The sequence below is a fragment of the Eumetopias jubatus genome, unplaced genomic scaffold, assembly GCF_037043125.1.
Source record: "Eumetopias jubatus isolate StellerSeaLion01/CBP00866 unplaced genomic scaffold, mEumJub1_p1.0 scaffold_8, whole genome shotgun sequence".
NCBI classification, from domain to species: Eukaryota; Metazoa; Chordata; class Mammalia; order Carnivora; family Otariidae; genus Eumetopias; species Eumetopias jubatus.
In genome coordinates this window covers 51,213,681-51,231,473 of record NW_028274814.1, presented here as the reverse complement: position 1 = coordinate 51,231,473, position 17,793 = coordinate 51,213,681, and the positions used below count along the sequence as shown (strand labels likewise).

At 42.6% G+C, this 17,793-nt stretch overlaps 1 protein-coding gene and 1 long non-coding RNA gene across 3 annotated transcripts in view; one reads left to right on the top strand and one right to left on the bottom strand.

Annotated features, from left to right (window-relative positions):
- Nucleotides 1-7,117, top strand: part of GUCY2C (guanylate cyclase 2C) — a 71,759-nt gene extending 64,642 nt beyond the window's left edge. For both annotated transcript variants that reach the window (XM_028119738.2, XM_088025929.1), the window contains 4 exons: nucleotides 1,739-1,837; nucleotides 3,095-3,189; nucleotides 5,182-5,258; nucleotides 6,590-7,117. In XM_028119738.2, coding sequence (XP_027975539.1) covers nucleotides 1,739-1,837; nucleotides 3,095-3,189; nucleotides 5,182-5,258; nucleotides 6,590-6,764 — 446 coding nt within the window. In that variant the 3' untranslated portion in view covers nucleotides 6,765-7,117. The remainder of the gene's footprint in view (nucleotides 1-1,738; nucleotides 1,838-3,094; nucleotides 3,190-5,181; nucleotides 5,259-6,589) is intronic.
- A 4,259-nt stretch (nucleotides 7,118-11,376) lies between these two features.
- Nucleotides 11,377-17,793, bottom strand: part of LOC114221650 (uncharacterized) — a 31,926-nt gene continuing 25,509 nt past the window's right edge. Inside the window, exon 3 of the long non-coding RNA XR_015768831.1 lies at nucleotides 11,377-17,199. This is a non-coding gene — a long non-coding RNA (uncharacterized LOC114221650). The remainder of the gene's footprint in view (nucleotides 17,200-17,793) is intronic.

Sequence of the window (17,793 nt, the reverse complement as noted above, 5' to 3'; positions counted from 1 at the left end):
AACTCACTGTTTCCAAAGCCAACTCATTCCATTACTAGTTATAATTATTAGACAGTCTTTCCTTGTGTTAACTCACATCTCCCTATACTTTCTTGTCATTGCTCTTTTTTCTGCCCTCCATGGCTCACAGAAGACTCAAAATACAGAAAACCCAACATCACTCCAGGGTTTGTGATGAGGACCAGACAACTGCATTTGCAAAAGTCATCCTCTAGCCACGATGCCTAGCAGGCTGGCAGTAAACATTTATTGATTTAGTAATGAGCCAGTGAGATTCTCAAAGTAAAAGTAAAAAGAAGTTAAAAATTTCTGCCACAGTCATGTCCACAGCCATATATCAGAGATGTTTCCATATACACATGAGGAAACTTCTCAGGTGTTTCCCCAGCCAGCAACAGCATGCTGTCCCTTTTCTGACCCATCACAGATTGCCAGACCTGGAGGGAGGGACAGTGGCATGGCTGACTGAGCCGAGTCAGGGAGGACGGAGCTCTGGGTCCCGGTCCCATCTCTTTCCCCCATGACCAACTCAAGACTGAGCCGACCGCCAGGGCCCCAGGTGTCACCACATTGGGCTGGAGTGAGCATAGATATTAGGCACACATACCTGGAGGGGTTTAGCCCTCAGAAATTAAGAGGTTGCAGTTAAATATTGATAGTTGAAAACAAGACTTCATATCTGCAGGAATTTTCACTACCCGGCCCTTCCCAGCTTCACTCCAGTGTTGAAGTGAAGAGTCACCTATAATTTGACCTAGAGGACCTCAGGCCCAGATCAGAGAGATCCTCTGACACAGTAGAGGCCTCTCCAGCTCCTTCCCTTGGGTAGGCTGCTTCTGCTTCTGTTTGTTTCTTGTTGCCGTTGTTTGGTTATTTTGTGTTGTTTTGCCTTGAACCTAACAAAGAAGGGCTCAGCACTCAAAGGAAGAGCCGGTATTTTGATTTTCTTTTCAATGTTCATAATCATAGAGAATCTATAGGATAAACCTACAAAGAAACTCATGGAGGTCAAAACCCAATAAGCCAACTAGAAAATCAAGTTCCCTTTATCCAAAACCGGTTTTGCAATTTCTGAGTTAGTCTTTAACGTCTAAAATCTGTAACTCCTTGCGTTCAGTCACTCCACACAGAGACCTGATTAACAACCCTTCTTCTCTACCCAGTATGCTGCTGTGCCCAGTCTTGCCTTGGTTTCTGTGTTCTTGCGAGAATGTCCTTGCACCGCAGGCTCTTTCATCCCTCTGTGTTCACACGGCGCATGAGGTGTGCCAAGCCCTCATCTTCTGGGTCTTCCATCATTGTGTTGCCAGTCCGAGCAATGCTACTCTGAGTAAATAGAAATAAAACACAATTTGGCCACTGAGCCTTTGAGCTAAGAGCTCGGGGCTGTGCGGCCTGGCACAGTAAGTGAGCCGTGGGGGAGTCTTCATCCTTCCAGAGAACCTTCTATTGAACATATTAAGAAGGACTTTCCACCTCTGCAGCCTGGATCTCTGGAAACCTTCTTGTTTTGTGCAAATGTACTTTTCTGTGCTATAGCAAAATATATTCTGGAAGCTTGTCTTGCGAGAACAGTGCTTTCCTCATTGAATACATCCATTTAAGAAAAGTCACGGCTCCTTTTCGCACCTACATCAAATGAAGGATGCAGCACTGTGCCCCTGAGAAAAGCCTTACCCACCCTAACTCCGCAGCGTGATTGCTGCTGCTTCCACTTCTTGCTTTCTGTGCATTCCAGGCCCCTGTGCTGCCGGAGTCGTGGGGATCAAGATGCCTCGTTACTGCCTATTTGGAGACACCGTCAACACAGCTTCTAGGATGGAATCCACGGGCCTCCGTAAGAAAGATCACTTTCTTAGAGGAAGAGTGTGTCTTCCAGCAGAGGGGAACTAGAGAACAAAACACACAATAAGGAACTACAAAGTGCTAGTGAGATGAAAGAATGACCTTTCACATTGACTGGACATGAGCCCGAGTCCATCCAGTCCTTGCGACATTTGCTTTTGTCGCCACCATTTCCTGGGAATTACTGTGTTCTTCCTTTTTAGCTCAGTAGTAGACTATTTCTATTCGTTTGGGTTCATTTGCAATGCATTCAGGCATGCTTTCCCTGGAATGGTCATGAAATTTAGCATAGACCCATGGAAGTTAAAAAAAAAATTTCAGGGGCGCCTGGGTGGTTCAGTCCATCAAGCAACTGCCTTTGGCTCAGGTCATGGTCCCCACGGTCCTGGGATCGAGCCCTGCATCAGGCTCCCTGCTCAGTGGGGAGTCTGCTTCTCCCTCTCATTCTGCCCCCCTCCCATACTCATGCTCTCTATCACACGCTCTCTAATAAATAAATAAAATCTTTAAAAAAAAATTCAGTGGGCTAGATATGGAGCATACGCTGGCTCGCTTTCCTATTCCTCTTTTGTTTTCCTGAGAATTGGTTTTAGTAAAGAAAAACATAAGTATTTATTATATGCAGAAGCCTCTATTGCATTTGCCTGACAGGGTAGAGGCACTGGGAGCTACGTGTAGTAGATGCTCAATAAATAGTGGTGACAGTGATAGTAACAGAAATCTATATAAGAGAGAAAGCAAGCTTTGGTGGGTGTGGGTGGGGCTTACAAGAACACAGGTGGTAGAGTGGTATCTTGGCAGTCCCTGACCACCTGATACTGGTTTGTACTAGAAAATCATGGTATAACGGAAAGGGCAGATTTGGGTTACAGTTATAACTATACAAATCACTGTCTGTATAAGCTGAGGGAAAGAAAGTTGCCTCATCTTCCTAGGCATCAGAAAGTTGAAGGAATAAATTGAGGATGGGAACCGCAGGGGCCACCACTCTGAGCAGGAGGGAGAATCTATGGAGCACAACCTGGGGAGCCCCTTCACTCAGGACCCCAAAAAGCAACGTCAGACCCTCTTTCATCCCATGTGTGATAGTATTTATCTCACAGATTGTATTTTCAAGTGTCCTTTCACTAAAATATCTCAGCTGTCAAGAACTCTTATAACAAATGCCCTGAATCAAGTGGAAACAAATGTGTTCGTATAACAGACTTCAAAATGGATGAAATTTTCATTGATTGTTTTGCATTTCCAGCCTTGAGAATTCATGTGAGCGGCTCCACAATAGCCATCCTGAAGAGAACTGAATGCCAGTTCCTGTACGAAGTGAGAGGGGAAACGTACTTAAAGGTAAGGGATCCACAGAGAGAGGACCCAGAAAAAGCACTCACTCGGGGGTCACCTCCTTGGAGACAGGACATCCGGTGGTCAATAATGTTGAAGAGCACAAAGATGAAGAATCCTTTTCTGCACTCCCTGCGGTGATCACCCATGACCCCCTGTAGGAGAAGCTACCTACCCCTGAAGAATGTGAACTCAGAGCCTTTTCCATATTTTGAACTAACACCAATATGTTATAAAATGCTACCACCATTTCTTCCACATACCTCCAAGTTTTGTGTCCATGTCCTCCTGCAAAGCTGAGAGCTAAGGTCTGTGACAGAACTTATTTATTTATTTATTTATGGTGTATTTATTTATTTGAGAGAGATCGAGAGAGCGGGGGTGGGGGGAGGAGCAGACGGAGAGGGAGAGAAAAACTCAAGCAGACTCTGCATTGAGCACAGAGCGCAACATGGGGCTCGATCCCATGACCCTGAGATCATGACCTGAGGTGAAACCAAGACGCTCAACCCACTGCGCCACCCAGGTGCCCTGGGACTTATTTAGCTTAAGTCAAAGCTCCCATCTCCTACCTTACTTCTTGCCCTCACTGCAAGATGCTGCTTCTCTCTAAAACCACCTCTCCAGGGTTTGCTTTACCATTCTGAAGCTCTGGACCCGTGAATTGCCACCTGTGGCCCCAGACTTCTGATTCAGCATCATCTTGGTGCTTTCGAAAATGTAGATGCCTGGACTCTCCATCAGGCTTGCTGAGAAAGACCCTCTGTGGATGTAGATCAGGAATCTATATTTTTAAGGAGTAGTCTAAGTGATCAGGATGCACGCCAGGGATGGAGAATCACCAGTCTCTCCTTTCCAGGCTGTTTCTCACATTCATAACAGTTGCCCTCCAGGGCCACCAAGGGTCTCCAGTTGGCCCTCAGGCTGCTTTTCAAAGGTCATTCCAGTCCTTTCAACAACTGGTCTGAAGCCAACTACCGACCGTAAGATGATCTGTCTCCAGGAGCCACGGTGCTTCTAATCTTAACACTGTGACTGCAACTTGGAAAAGCCTCCTTTCCTGTAGACGTGCCCTGTCACACTATCAATACACTTTCTGCACAGAGCATTCCCCCCGGCACAGAAGTGGTGTATGGATGACTGCAGTCCAAACACAGCCAGCAAACTACTCACTAAAGATGAGTGATTTGTAGGGTGCCCAGGTGGCTCAGTCCGTTAAGCATCTGACTCTTGGTTTCGGCTCAGGTCATGATCTCAGGGTCATGAGATCTAGCCCCAGATTGGACTCCACACTCAGCATGGAGTCTGCTTGGGATTCTCTCTCTCCCTCTGCCTCTCCCTATCATGTGTGCTCGCTCCCTCTCAAATAAATAAATAAACCTTTAAAGATGATTTTTAAGTATGTAGCCATTCCATCTCCTTTTCAAATACAAGCTTTAGCGAAAATAGGATTTCCAGTACATTTCCATTCATTTTATAGCCTCCAGATGTGCCCAGCAAATGTCACTTAATAAGCATCTCTTAGGGTGTACATGTGTTTGTAATTTACATGCTTAAGGTGGGGAAACTGTGGCAAAAGGTTTGTGATGAAATCTTGTGGCAAAAGGGGCTAGAAGAAAAAGTGGGTGATGAAAACCAGTTGGATATCTTGGTGTAGCAGGATTGGACACGAGTTTTCTTCTTTTTTCATTTAGAGTTCTTATGATGTTGCTATAGCGACACTTTGAGATGTCTTTTGGGGAAAAAAGAGAACTCTACTTCGAAAAAAAAAACACATCTGGGGAATGAGAGACTTATTTTTTTAAAAGGCACTTGGAAAGAAAGATGTGTCTAGAGGGAATGCAAATCCCATCAGAACATAGGCTCTACTGAGGTGTGGACACTGATGAGAAGCATGGAAGTGAGGTGTCTCTTGGAGATGGATGTTTCTCAGCACCGTGGGCTAGAGCTAACCTCTCTCACCGGCCTCTGTGGCGCCCACCTTTCTTGTCTCCCCAGGGAAGAGGAACTGAGACCACCTACTGGCTGACGGGGGTGAAGGGCGAGGAGTACAACCTGCCGACCCCTCCTACTGTGTAAGCCGCTGGGTGTGGCAGGGCGGGACAGGGGAGTGGCAGGCCTGGCTTTATCAGTTGTGCTACCTACAGCCAATGTTAACTGTTGGCAAGTGCTCCGCCACTGGTCATGATATATTGACTACACGGCCAGGGACTACATACATGAGAAGTCTAGAAACCTCCCTTCTTGGCTGCCAGAAGCTGGTTGTTCCAGGCACGCTCAGAACCGAGGAGAGTTGACAGCTGCCCTCCTGGCAGATCTGGTTCAGACCAGAGGGGGGCCTGCTAGTGGCCAAGAGGCACTCTGTGACTCGGACCCCTGCCCACAGCTCTCTGTGGGGCTGCTGATGGAAACAGGGCCTCCCCCCCACCCCTGCCTCCCCCCAGGACTGTGGTTCTGGGTTTTCACATGGAGGCTATGTTCTCCCAGAGATGAGGAAGGCCAGGTTTCAGGTCTAACGAACAGGTTTCAGTTCCCTTCATGGTGACGGACAGGGTCACCCCATTGCACATTTGGTTGCTGCAATCAACCAATCGCATGGCTGTTGGGGTGGCTTTTGCTATTGTAGACAGACCTGTCTTGCAGACTCCCAGATGCTGGACCCAGATAGATGGCAAGCCTGTAGAGAAGCCAGCACAAGCCAGATCTTCCCTGGGCCACAGGGGGGCTGGCCCATTATTGGAGCGCCCAGGTCCATTCCAGACTCTTGAAACCCTCCATCCCTTTGGAGGCCTCCCCAGACAAGATCCACACCCCAGAATGTGTGGGACCCAAGTCCTCAGGGTTGGGTCGCCAGGGGCCTCATGTTGTCCTAGCTTCATTTGCCCTCCCTGAAGTGGCATGTGGAAACCTAACCACACTTCCAAATCCAAGCAGCATGTCATTCCACTTTGAAGTTGAAATAGAATTTTCTCCTTGAAATGTATCCTGCTTTCTCCACAAATGCACAGAGCAGGGATGACAACTCTTGTAAGCTCATCAAAAGCAAGGCTCAGGGATGCCTGGGTGGCTCAGTTGGTTAAGCGACTGCCTTCGGCTCAGGTCATGATCCTGGAGTCCCGGGATCGAGTCCCACATCGGGCTCCCTGCTCAGCAGGGAGTCTGCTTCTCCCTCTGACCCTCTTCCCTCTCATGCTCTTTATCTCTCATTCTCTCTCTCTCAAATAAATAAATAAAATCTTAAAAAAAAAAAAGCAAGGCTCATTCTGTATTCTCTGGACTTCCCGTGTTTAGCACGGACTAAGCACTCAATAAGTATTTGGTAAACAGAACTGATTGTTCTGGAGCGACGGCATATTCTGTATGAATTGCTGAGAAGTTCCATTTTCCCTCCTCACTCTCTTTCCAGGGAGAATCAGCAGCGCTTACAAGCTGAATTTTCCGACATGCTCGCCAACTCTTTACAGAAAAGGCAGGCGGCGGGCATAAGCCGAAAACCCACACGGGTGGCCAGTTACAAAAGGGGCACTCTGGAGTACCTGCAGCTGAACACCCCTGACAAGGAGAACACGCAAGCGAATTAAGTAGAGCTGCACTCTGGTGGCGGCCTCGAGTGTCCCGGGGACCTCAAAGTGACAGAAGACTTAGCTGCGCTCTGCTTAGCCTTGGCTGCCTTGGCTGGAACATAGACTTGCTTCTGTGAATCAGATGTGCACTCTCAGTGCAAAAATTACCCTCTACTCTGAAGTCTGATCTCAGGAGTGGCTCCAGGGAACTTCCCCCTGGGAAAGAAGAGGAATGGATGGACTGTCTCTACGTTGAAGAGATTGTGTTCTTATTTCATTTATTTTGTTTTTGTTTTGTTTTGGTTTGTTTGCTCGCTCTTTTTCCTTCTGTATTCATGAGAGTTTTTGAATGGTCACGATTATATTTTAAATACCCTGTCTCCATTAAATTATATTTAACTCATAATTTTTGCAGAAAATATGCTATATGGGAGGCAGGAATAAAAGTTAAAAATGTCCTGAGTCTGCGTTTGTGTTTCCAGCGACTCCAGCCATTTTCCTGAAATGCGCTGGCCACCGTCTTGTGCTTGCTGGACAACGGATTACAGTCGCCAGCACAGAAGCAAGGCAAAGCCGGCATTGTTGTTCAGGGCTACGAACTTGGATGTTCAGGATCGCCAGCTATGCACAAGGGGATTTTATGCCTAGCCTTCTACCACGGGAGACAGGGCCTACATCTGTCTCCAGTCTGAGATAAAGGTCAGATCTATTTACTGGTAAAGACAAAGTACTTGAAACTCTGCAAATATCCCCTTCCTGCCATCCAGCAGTCATCTTCTGCCCCCCTTCTTATGGCACCCCGAAATAAATCATTTGCTTGAAATCTCGGGGGAAATGACAAAGGGCAGTGTGGAGTAGATTAGAATCAGAAAGGCAAGAATGTAACACTCTTGGCACTAATCTGAACTAAACTGCTTCGACCACTTTACTCTCCCCACCCTCCAACCCACCCCACCACAAAAACCACTCCAGAGATCAGAAAACACGTTATGTTTTTTCCATCACCTGGAAAGGGGTAAAATCAAAAATATAAAGTCTCTCCTGATTTATAGGTTTAGCCCTTCATATGCAGCAAGAGTCCTTACCTGGCATCTGGAGGTTTGTAATTTGTGCCTCAGCATCTCTGCTGCAATGGCTTCACGATTCCAAAGAAATATGCTTATAAAGCAAGAATTATTTGCATACATGCAAGATAGCTTAGAAAGTTTGTAACCCATGAGTTCTATGTGAAAAAAGTACAAGAGGAAGTACTGTGTGGAAACAAGAAATAAATTCAAGAGGAATACAGGAAATCCTAGAATCAATTATTTTACCTTTGCTATATACTCCTCTTGAAACATGCATGATCTGACTTAAAAATATTTTAGTAATGGGGCACCTGGGTGGCTCAGTCGTTAAGCATCTGCCTTCGGCTCGGGCCATGATCCCAGGGTCCTGGGATCGAGCCCCGCATCGGGCTCCCTGCTCAGCGGGAAGCCTTCTCCCTCTCCCACTCCCCCTGCTTGTGTTCCCTCTCTCACTGTCTCTCTCTCTCTGTCAAATAAATAAATAAAATCTTTAAAAAAATATTTTAGTAATAATACAACTAAATCAAAGCTATGTGTTTTGTCTGTTTAGTCCCAGATATCCAGTATCGAAAAAGGAATTACAATTTAAATGAGAAAGGCAATTTTACCTTATTCTTTTTTTATAATTCCCCTAGAAAACAATGAAAATAACAAATTATAGAGGAGACAACTAAAGAAACAAATACTCAAGATTTTAAACTTCAATTTCAATTAAAGATGAGTGATTTTTAAATATACAACACGTAGAACAGCATGCCTGTTCTAAAACTGATATCTGGGATAAAATAAAGGAGAAACCTTGAGCAGCTCTTACTTCCTCAGACCTCAAGCAGGAAAGAGATTTCCCTCCAAGTTAATATCATATCCTAAAAGTCTAGTCTGCTGATTAGGTGACCAGATTGAGGCCATGATCAAGCAGGAAATGACCTTGTAAATATTTTGAAACCCTCAGAATGGCAGAGAAAATAGAAACTATGTTGATATAAGGTCTTCAACATAATATCCCATTGGAAAGAGATGCCAGAAGTAAAGCAGAGGAAGGAGTAGAGAGGAAACCAATAATTTCCATTGCGATTTTAAGGGGCTCAGCTATGAGTTACATTAACCATTCAGTGGAACCACTCAATGCAGCCCAATAGAAATATGTCAGCCTCATATGGACATTTCTTAGCTTTTTATTTTGAAAAAATAACACATTCATAGCAAGTTGCAAAAAAAGAACAAGAGGGCATCTGGTCCAGATAAGATGGCATAGACTCATTTCTCCCTGATCTTCCTCTCTCAGTACAACTGTAAATCCATGATACAATGCAAGACACAAGTAAAGTAGAACCAAGGAGGATGAGAAGAGGAAAACAGACTTGTTAGGGACCCCAAGACTACTGGAACAACATTGCAACAGACTGTCTTACTCTCCTCCACGCAACAAAAGAAGGCAAGTCAGACCCAGCATTTTTCAACTTTGAACCAGTCAACAAAACTGCTTCGCAACTTTGTCAAAATCAACTGTCCATCCTTGGGTGATTCTGTTTCTGGGTTTTCTATTTTATGCCTTTGATCTGTGCATTTATCCCTCATCCCATGCCACATAGTCTTGATTATTGTAGCTATATAATAAATCTCAGGTGGAGTACTTCATTCCACTTTATCCTTTCGCAAAATTGTTTCAGCTATTACAGTTTTTTGCCTTTCCATATAACTTTTAGAATAAGCTTATATACAGCTCTAGTAAAACTTGTGAGGGTTTTGATATCATTTGCATCAAACCAATATGTCAGTTTCGGGAGAACTGACATCTAGGCTATGTTGAGTCTTCCAATCTATGAACATGGTATGTCTTGCCATTTATTTAGATCTCCTTTTACATATGCAATTTAAATATTCTAATAATCACATTTTTTAAAAAGAAACAGGTAACTTACTTTTTTTATACTTTTTTTAAAGATTTTTATTTATTTATTGAGAGAGAGAGAATGGTAGAGAGAGAGCATGAGAGGGAGGAAGGTCAGAGGGAGAAGCAGACTCCCTGCTGAGCAGGGAGCCCGATGCGGGACTCGATCCTGGGACTCCAGGATCATGACCTGAGCCAAAGGCGGTTGCTTAACCACCTGAGCCACCCAGGTACCTGGTAACTTACTTTAATAATATCTTTAATTAAATCAATATATTCAAGTGTTATTTCTGCGTGAAATCAATATAAAATTATTTAGATATTTTTCTTTTTTTGTGGTAAGCCTTTGAAAACAGTGTATATTTTAGTTACAGAACATCTCAATTCAACCTAATCATATTTAGAGTGCTTAATAATCACATATCACTAGTCATTACTAATTTGACAGCATCACTTAGCATGCCAAAAACTGGGGAACATAATTTTTCAGGGAAAGGAGAGGAAATTATAGATTAAGTGAGAGAGCAAGAGGATTTATTCACTCTCTCAAGAGACACCCAGATACACACATGACATAGGTGTTGAAACTATGCAATGGGGAATTTTAGACAACTATAATTAGTATGTAAAAAGCTCTGAAGGAAAACATGAGCAACATGTAAGTTCAGATGGGCAATTCAGCACACAGTTGGAAGCAATAGGAAAGAATCAAATGGAAATACTACAAATAAGAAGCATAGTGACAGAAAGGATGTCTTTAATGGCTCATTACTAGACTAGCTGAGGAAAGAATCTATGTACTTGAATGTAGCATTAAAGAAATTCTGCAAACTAGCCAAAGAGAAAAAGTAAATAAATCAAAACAGAACTACTAAGAACTGTGGGACAATATCAAATGGCCTCAGGTGTGTAAGTGGAGTCCTAAATATACAACAATGCAGAAGAAACATTTGAAAAAATAATGACTGAAAATCGACCAAATGTAATGACAGACACCAAATCACAAATCCAAGATAACAAAGAACACCCAACAGCATAAATGCCCCAAACTACACTTACATTCAAACTGCTAATAACAAAGAAAAAATTGTAAAGGTAGTCTGGGGCTGGTGGGGGTGAGGGGATGAGGAGAGAGACACACATTACACACAGAAGAACAAAGTTAAAAATTACAGCCAACTTCTCTTCTGAAACTATGCAAACTAAAAGACAATAAAAGGACGTCTTTAAAGGGCTGAAGAAAAATAGAATTCTATACCCAGCCAAAAAAAAAAAAAAAAAATTCAAAAGTGAATAAAAAAATACTTTCTCAAAAAAAGAATACGAGAATTTATTGCCAGTAGACCTACTCTACAATGCATGTTAAATGAATATGATACCAGATAGAAACTTGGCTCTTTAAAAAGAAAACGAGGAGTACTGGAAATGCAATATAAAAAAGTCAAAATTTTTTTCCTATTTTTAATTGTTTTAAAACCACTCTTGTGTTTACCTTCTTGTTTTCAGTTTCCTGTTGGATGGCACAGATTTAGAAAAATTGCAGCTTTATTTTGATTTGCTTTTTGACTTTGCACCAAAGGAGATATAAAAATGAAAAAAGTATATGAAAAGATGTAAAACATCATTAGTGATTAGTAAAAGTTTATTAAAGTCACAATGAGATAACACCACATATATTAAAATGGCTAAAGTTAAAAATCTGACAATATCAAGTGCTGACAAGGATGCAGAACAAATGAAACTCACACATTGTTGGCAAAAATGTAAAATGGTACAGAAACTTTGGAAAATAGTTTGGCAGGTTTTATAAAGTTAAACATTTACCATAGGGTCCAACAATCCCACTCCTAATCTGTAATTATATAAATGAAATGAGAACTACATTCACACAAATACATGTTTCTGAATGTTTATATTAGCTTTATTCATAAGCACCAAAACTGGAAACAACTGAGATTTTTTTCAATAGGTAGACTGATCAAGGAACAATAGGAAAGCCATTCAATGAAATACTACCCAGTAATAAAAAATAATGAACTACTGTTTCACATGACAACATGGATGAATCATAAATGCAACATCTTAAGTGAAAGAAGCCAGACCCAAAAGACTCTATATTGTATGATTTCGTTCATATGATATTCTGGCAAAGGGAAAATGGTTGCAAATTGTGTGGAGGGGGGGTTGACTACAAAAAGATAGAACAAATGAACTGGGGTGAGGTGGGGGGTTGTAACTGTCCTATTTGATACTGTGATGGTAAATACATGATTCTGTGCATTTGTCAAAACGCCAAGACTGTGTTGCACAAAGGAAAGACTTTTACTGTGAGCAGTTTTTTTAAAATGCATCCAGATGTAGATTGAACCCAAGATGGAATGCAGATTGTGACAAACAAATGTGTTCTACAGAATGGCATAATCTCACTAAAGAAGGTGGTAAAGAAAGGAGCTGACAGAAGTAACTTTGGAAAACTGTTTTGAGTGGATGTTGTAAGGCTAAAAATGAAACAACTGTACAAAACACTGTGGTCTAGTTGACTGGTTTGTTCTTTAGAAAAGCATGGATGGGTTAGAAATTTTGAAACTCCTTTGAACAGATACTAAATTGGGGTATATAAGGAAATATGTTTTAGATATGAACAACTGGTTTCACATTCAGAGAAAGAAGTCATAAATAAAGAGGTAATGTTAGAATTAACCTTGAAGAGCTAGATTGGATCAGAGGTATCACTATGAATAATCATGTTGATTTTTAAGATAGAGAGACCATGATAGATAGATAGATAGATAGATAGGTAGATAGATAGATAGATAGATAGATAGATAGATAGATAGATAGATGATAGATATGTGTCTATATACTAACCCACTGCTAGGACCTAGAAGTGGTGATACCCAAGAGCAATGAACATAACTAGTGTCCAGATTATGGGTTGTAAACCCCATTCACAAAAGCAATCAGGGCTCCTTGGAGAAGTGATTGATTTCAAGGTGAGGGCAAGAAAAATACAAAGTAAGCCTAGAGGATTTTGTGTTGTAATGAAGGGCTCAGAGGACAAAAAAAAAAAGAAGAAGTTGTGGTCATGTCAAAATGACACAGCAACCAACCTGAAGAAACTCCCAATAGTCAAACCTGGAAGAAATTTAGCAACTGAAAAATAGTGAAGTTTTCGATTATAACTTAAAGAATAAAGTAAATATCCATGATTCCATACTGCTATAAATAGCTGATTAAATATATAAACTATGGAGAAGAGACAATTCTTCCTTAGAGGAGAATCCAATTAATAAATGTAGAAGAAATGAAGAAAAATGAGAATGACTAGGAGAACACCAGAGTAATAATTGTTTCAGGCAACATCTGAAATTACTGCTAAAATTGATGGGTGAAAATTTAAAGAAAAACTGTACTTGCATAGTTGCAAAGTATCTCCCCTCAGATATTTGGTACAAAGGAAAAACTAGTGATCGATCTAAGGCAGAAAAGCCTCAGACACCACCTCAATCAGACAATTAAGACTAACTTCACCAGTATTAAGACACATTAACATTATATACCCCATGATATGATGCACTGAGAGGGTCCCATCACACATGTGATATTCTTCCCTAAAATATAACCTCAATCTAATCATAAGAAAATATCAGACAAATTCAAATCGAGGGACATTCTACAAAATATTTAATCAGTTCTTGAAAGAAAGTCAGAGGAAAGAGTGAAACCCTAAGAAAATTAGCTTGTAAGTTGAAGGACTCAGAAGTGACATTTGTTTGAAGTCACAGTGGTGACCAATACAGGCACTGATCCCCTTGGTAATAGAAGGAGGCAAGAGAACAAGACAGTGTTACAGGTGAGCTGACTTTCCATCTTATTAGGAAGTCAGATAACGTCTGAGTTGATAAAACAACAAGAGTACAGGTATCCCCCGCTTTCCGAAAGTTTGAGATAATGCCACTTGCTTTTACAAAAGCCCTCCTATATTCATACCTGTTTTCACCAACCAAAGGAAATTCAAAGAGGATTTTCGCTTTTATGAAAAAAGCTGTTATAATACTAATACATTCCTGTCTGAGAGCATCTGCTTAATGACCATATAGCTTTATTTTGGTAACTGAAAAAAAAAAGAACAATAACAAAAGTAATGTGGGAAATTGTGCCCTTTGTGCCTGACTCCCACACATTTTTATCCAGCCAGCAGATGATAGGCCAGATGTTGGACGATGTGTTCTGAAAATGACCTTGTTCCATCAAGTGCTGATAAGTTAACCATTCCAGAAAGAGAAGAATTTCCGGTCTAAAACCCACGGAGAAAGACTTTGTATCTGCAGTCACAGCACATTGTTTTCACGTTTGCTAAAGATGCCATTATCTTTCTTCTGTACTTTTACAGAATATAAGGCTTTATGCGTGTGCTTACACATACACATATACCATACAATGCAATCCCAGTGAAAATACATTTTATCCTATACCTATAAATAATTGCAACTTAACCTTGTGGAGATTATTCCAATATCAAATTATTTGATGTATTAAGATAGAGCTCCTGGCTTACTGTTGGGCAGACGCATGACTTCACAATTCGCATTTGTTACCAAAAAACATGATTTATCACTGTGAGTTCTATACTTCTTTGAAAACGAATAAATCAGATCTTGTGGCTTGTGGAAAAAGGGATGTTTTGCAAAAGTAGGATTGCACAAAGCCTTCCACAGCTTCTAGAGGGACCCTAGACTCCCCAGTCACCTGTTCAGCTTGGGAACAAAAGGGGTAGAGAGTAGGGTTCCTCATGTGATGGACCTCCCCCATTTCTGGAAAAGCCCAAGAAATGGCTTACAGGCCACAAAACCAGGAGACTGAGGAATGATACCTGGATTGTCACAACAGAGACCTGTTTCAGCAAAACACCGCAACAAAACCGTGCCCTGTTTGCCAGAAGTCCCACCAGAGGCCTCTGTCGCGTGCACCTCACAAACATGGCGGCCTCCTCACACTGCTCCAAGTTCTCCAGGATTATCTGCTTCATTTTCCTGTGTACGTGCCCTACGCCACCACCCACTGGGCTGTGAGCGTCCCAGTGAGAAGGAAGCTATGGTGTTCTGAGAAAAACGAACAAAAACAAAAAATTAAACCCAAGCAGAAAACCCATCCCATGAATGATAGGTAGGAGGCAATCAATAACATAGGTTGATGATTTCACTGCTGATATGGATAATGACTTCGTGCTGATTCCACTGCCTAGGACTCGGTCAACAAAGATTCCTGAAATGCAGAGTTGGTCAGAAGCAAGCGCAAGTTTTATTGCCATGGAGTCTGCCAATGTGGGGAGACACAGCCTTTGGCTACAAACTGAAACGTACTCTCCAAACCAGAAGCGTTAGGGTCGGGGTTAAATAGGAAAAATCCACAAAGTCTGTGCCCTTTATCGGGGATGGTCAGACTCAAGTGCCAATCTGCAGGAGCGCAGTGACAAGCAAGCTACAGCCCACTATTTCTGGTGGTGGTCTCAGGATGTGGCAGCCACTGAGGAGCATGATAAGATGTGCTGTAGGGGTCTTTCCAGGAATTTTGCTGAATTTTGTGAAACTTGTCATCTCAGGCTGTGGTGACTGGTTTTGTTGCCCACGGTCTTTCAGCCTGATTAAAATTTTAGTTTTTCTCTCTTGACACGAGGGCACCCCTCTGGTCTGTTAGCTGTTGCTGTCTAATCAGTGGGGTCTTCTGTTCTCACATCTCTCCCACATTCTTCACTTACACTTTGAGATTCACCTCAGATAGGACCTCCTCTTGTAGGACTCCTTGAAGCGAGCCTTTCCTTTCTGTGTTTTGGGGTTCAGGGCAGGCCACCCCAGAATATGCCACTTTGGCATATTGCTTCTTTTGAATGAAAGTTATTTGAGAAACAGCCAGTGCAAGAAGGACGCCCTGACTCCCCCTTTCTGTCCCCCTAAAAGCAGGAAATAAATCTCTCCTGAGAAATGTAGCCTCCCTGCCCGGGAATGTAGAGAGACCTTTTTATCACCAGAGATAGGAAGTTCAGGGCGGAGAGGTTGTGTAAACAAAATCTGCTTGGTTTCTTCATTAATTATTACCCAAGCTGAAGTTTCTGTCTTACAGTTCTTCACAAATTTATTCTTTTTTCTTTTTTTTTAATTTAAATTCAAGTTAGCTAACATATAGTGTATTATTAGTTTCAGAAGTAGAGTTCAGTGAGTCATCAGTTGCGTATAACACCCACGTGCCCTCCTTAATAACCGTCACCCAGTTACCCCATCCCACCACCCCTTCCCCTCCAGTAACCCCTAGTTTGTTTCCTATGCTTGAGTCTCTTATGGTTTGTCTCCCTCTCTAATTTTGTCTTATTTTTCATTCCCTTCTCCTATGTTCACCTGTTTTGTTTCTTAAATTCTATATATGAGGGAGATCATATGATAATCGTCTTTCTCTGACTGACTTAACAAATTTAGTGTTTCTTTGTCTAAAAGGTATATAAACACCTTGGGTGTCCTATCTTTGAGGCCCCCATACATACAGAATTAAATTAAATTTGTTTTTTCTCCTGTTCACCTGATTTGTATCTATTTAATTACGAGGGGTAGAAGGAAATTTCCCCCCCTCCCCCTGACATCTGACTTGGTGCCCATCCTCTGTGCCCCTAAAGCACTTACCACACTGTTGAAATGAACTGTTTACCTTCTAGGCCCCTTTGGACCATGAACTCCTCAAAGGCAGAGACTATGATCCAGTCATCTCTGCATCACAGAGCCTAGCACAGTGCCTGGAAAACAGTAGGCACTTCACATATGTTGATGAAAGGAAACCATGGTTTAGTAGATTTGAATTTTAACTATCGTTTGGTTTACAGTGACTTGAAATTTGTCAGGAACTGGGCTGGGCTGAAAAAAACAGCTGAGCTGCCTGTTGCCAGGGTGGCTGATTAAAGCAATAAGCCAAAAGTGAAAGAATTAAGGCTCTGACCATTTACAGCAATGGTATGAGCAAGAGTCCCAAACCAGAGAAAACTCTGGCTCCCCCTGTCCATTTTCCCCCATGGAACAGCACACCAGTTGAGAGTCAGGTGGATCAGCACAGATGTGGAGTTTCTCATTGTGGAAGGAGCCCCAGACAAAAGGCTCTGGCCGTCCTATGGACTCTGGGGTCAAGTGGAAGTGAGGGAGAAGGGCCAGGAGTGGAAAAGTACTGGGTACTAAATCAGAGTGGAGGAAAGTATCTTGAGATTTTCTTTCTCCTCCTCCTGCAGGTAAGGAGGCCTCCTCCAGAGGCACCGGAAGAAGACTTCTGGCCAAGGCCTCACATAGAGAGACCTGGGAATGAAGGCACCAGGGCTAGGAATGATAGTAGGCAAAGAGCAGGACTTCCTGGGTCCTTGCTTACACCTCCCTCCAGAGACGCAGTGCACGGGCCGGGCACCCAGGCTGGCGTGGAGAGGGCAGCTTTCCCCATGAGCCTTTTTAATGGCCTCTGGTCAGGCCTGAAAAAAAGCACATATAGGTGATTCACCAGGAGCCGACCTCCGCAATATTAAATATTAAGGTGAAAACACAGAAACAATGAACTAGAAGGGGCAGCAAAGCTGGGTTTTCCAAGGGAGGCGCAGAGAGCTGACATACATGGACGTATGTCCATGACAAATTCCTAAGAGAAGGGTCCAAACCTGGGGATCAGCTAAAGTGAAGCAGGAATGCCCACTCTTCTAGTAAATTAGGAAAGGCCAACAATACTATGACCTAGCAGTTATCTATACCCTTGAAAAATTGGTGCAGTGCTTTTGTTAAAAGCAAAAAAGAAAAATAAAACAAAAGTCAATGTGGGACTTTTGTCTTCCCCACACCAAATACCTAATGTCCTTTCCAACACCAACAACCAATCCTCTGACACTGACTAGGTGACCAACAATTCAATTCCCTTCTTGCCCTAGTTACCCAGGGTTAGCATGGACCTGACAGGGTAAGTGCTCAGTCCCACAGGACTGTCCCCACTCCGGGCACCAGTCACATGTCCCCGAGGACCACCCATCCTTCTGACAGACACACCATAAATCGGGGCTCCCACAAACCCTTCCTCA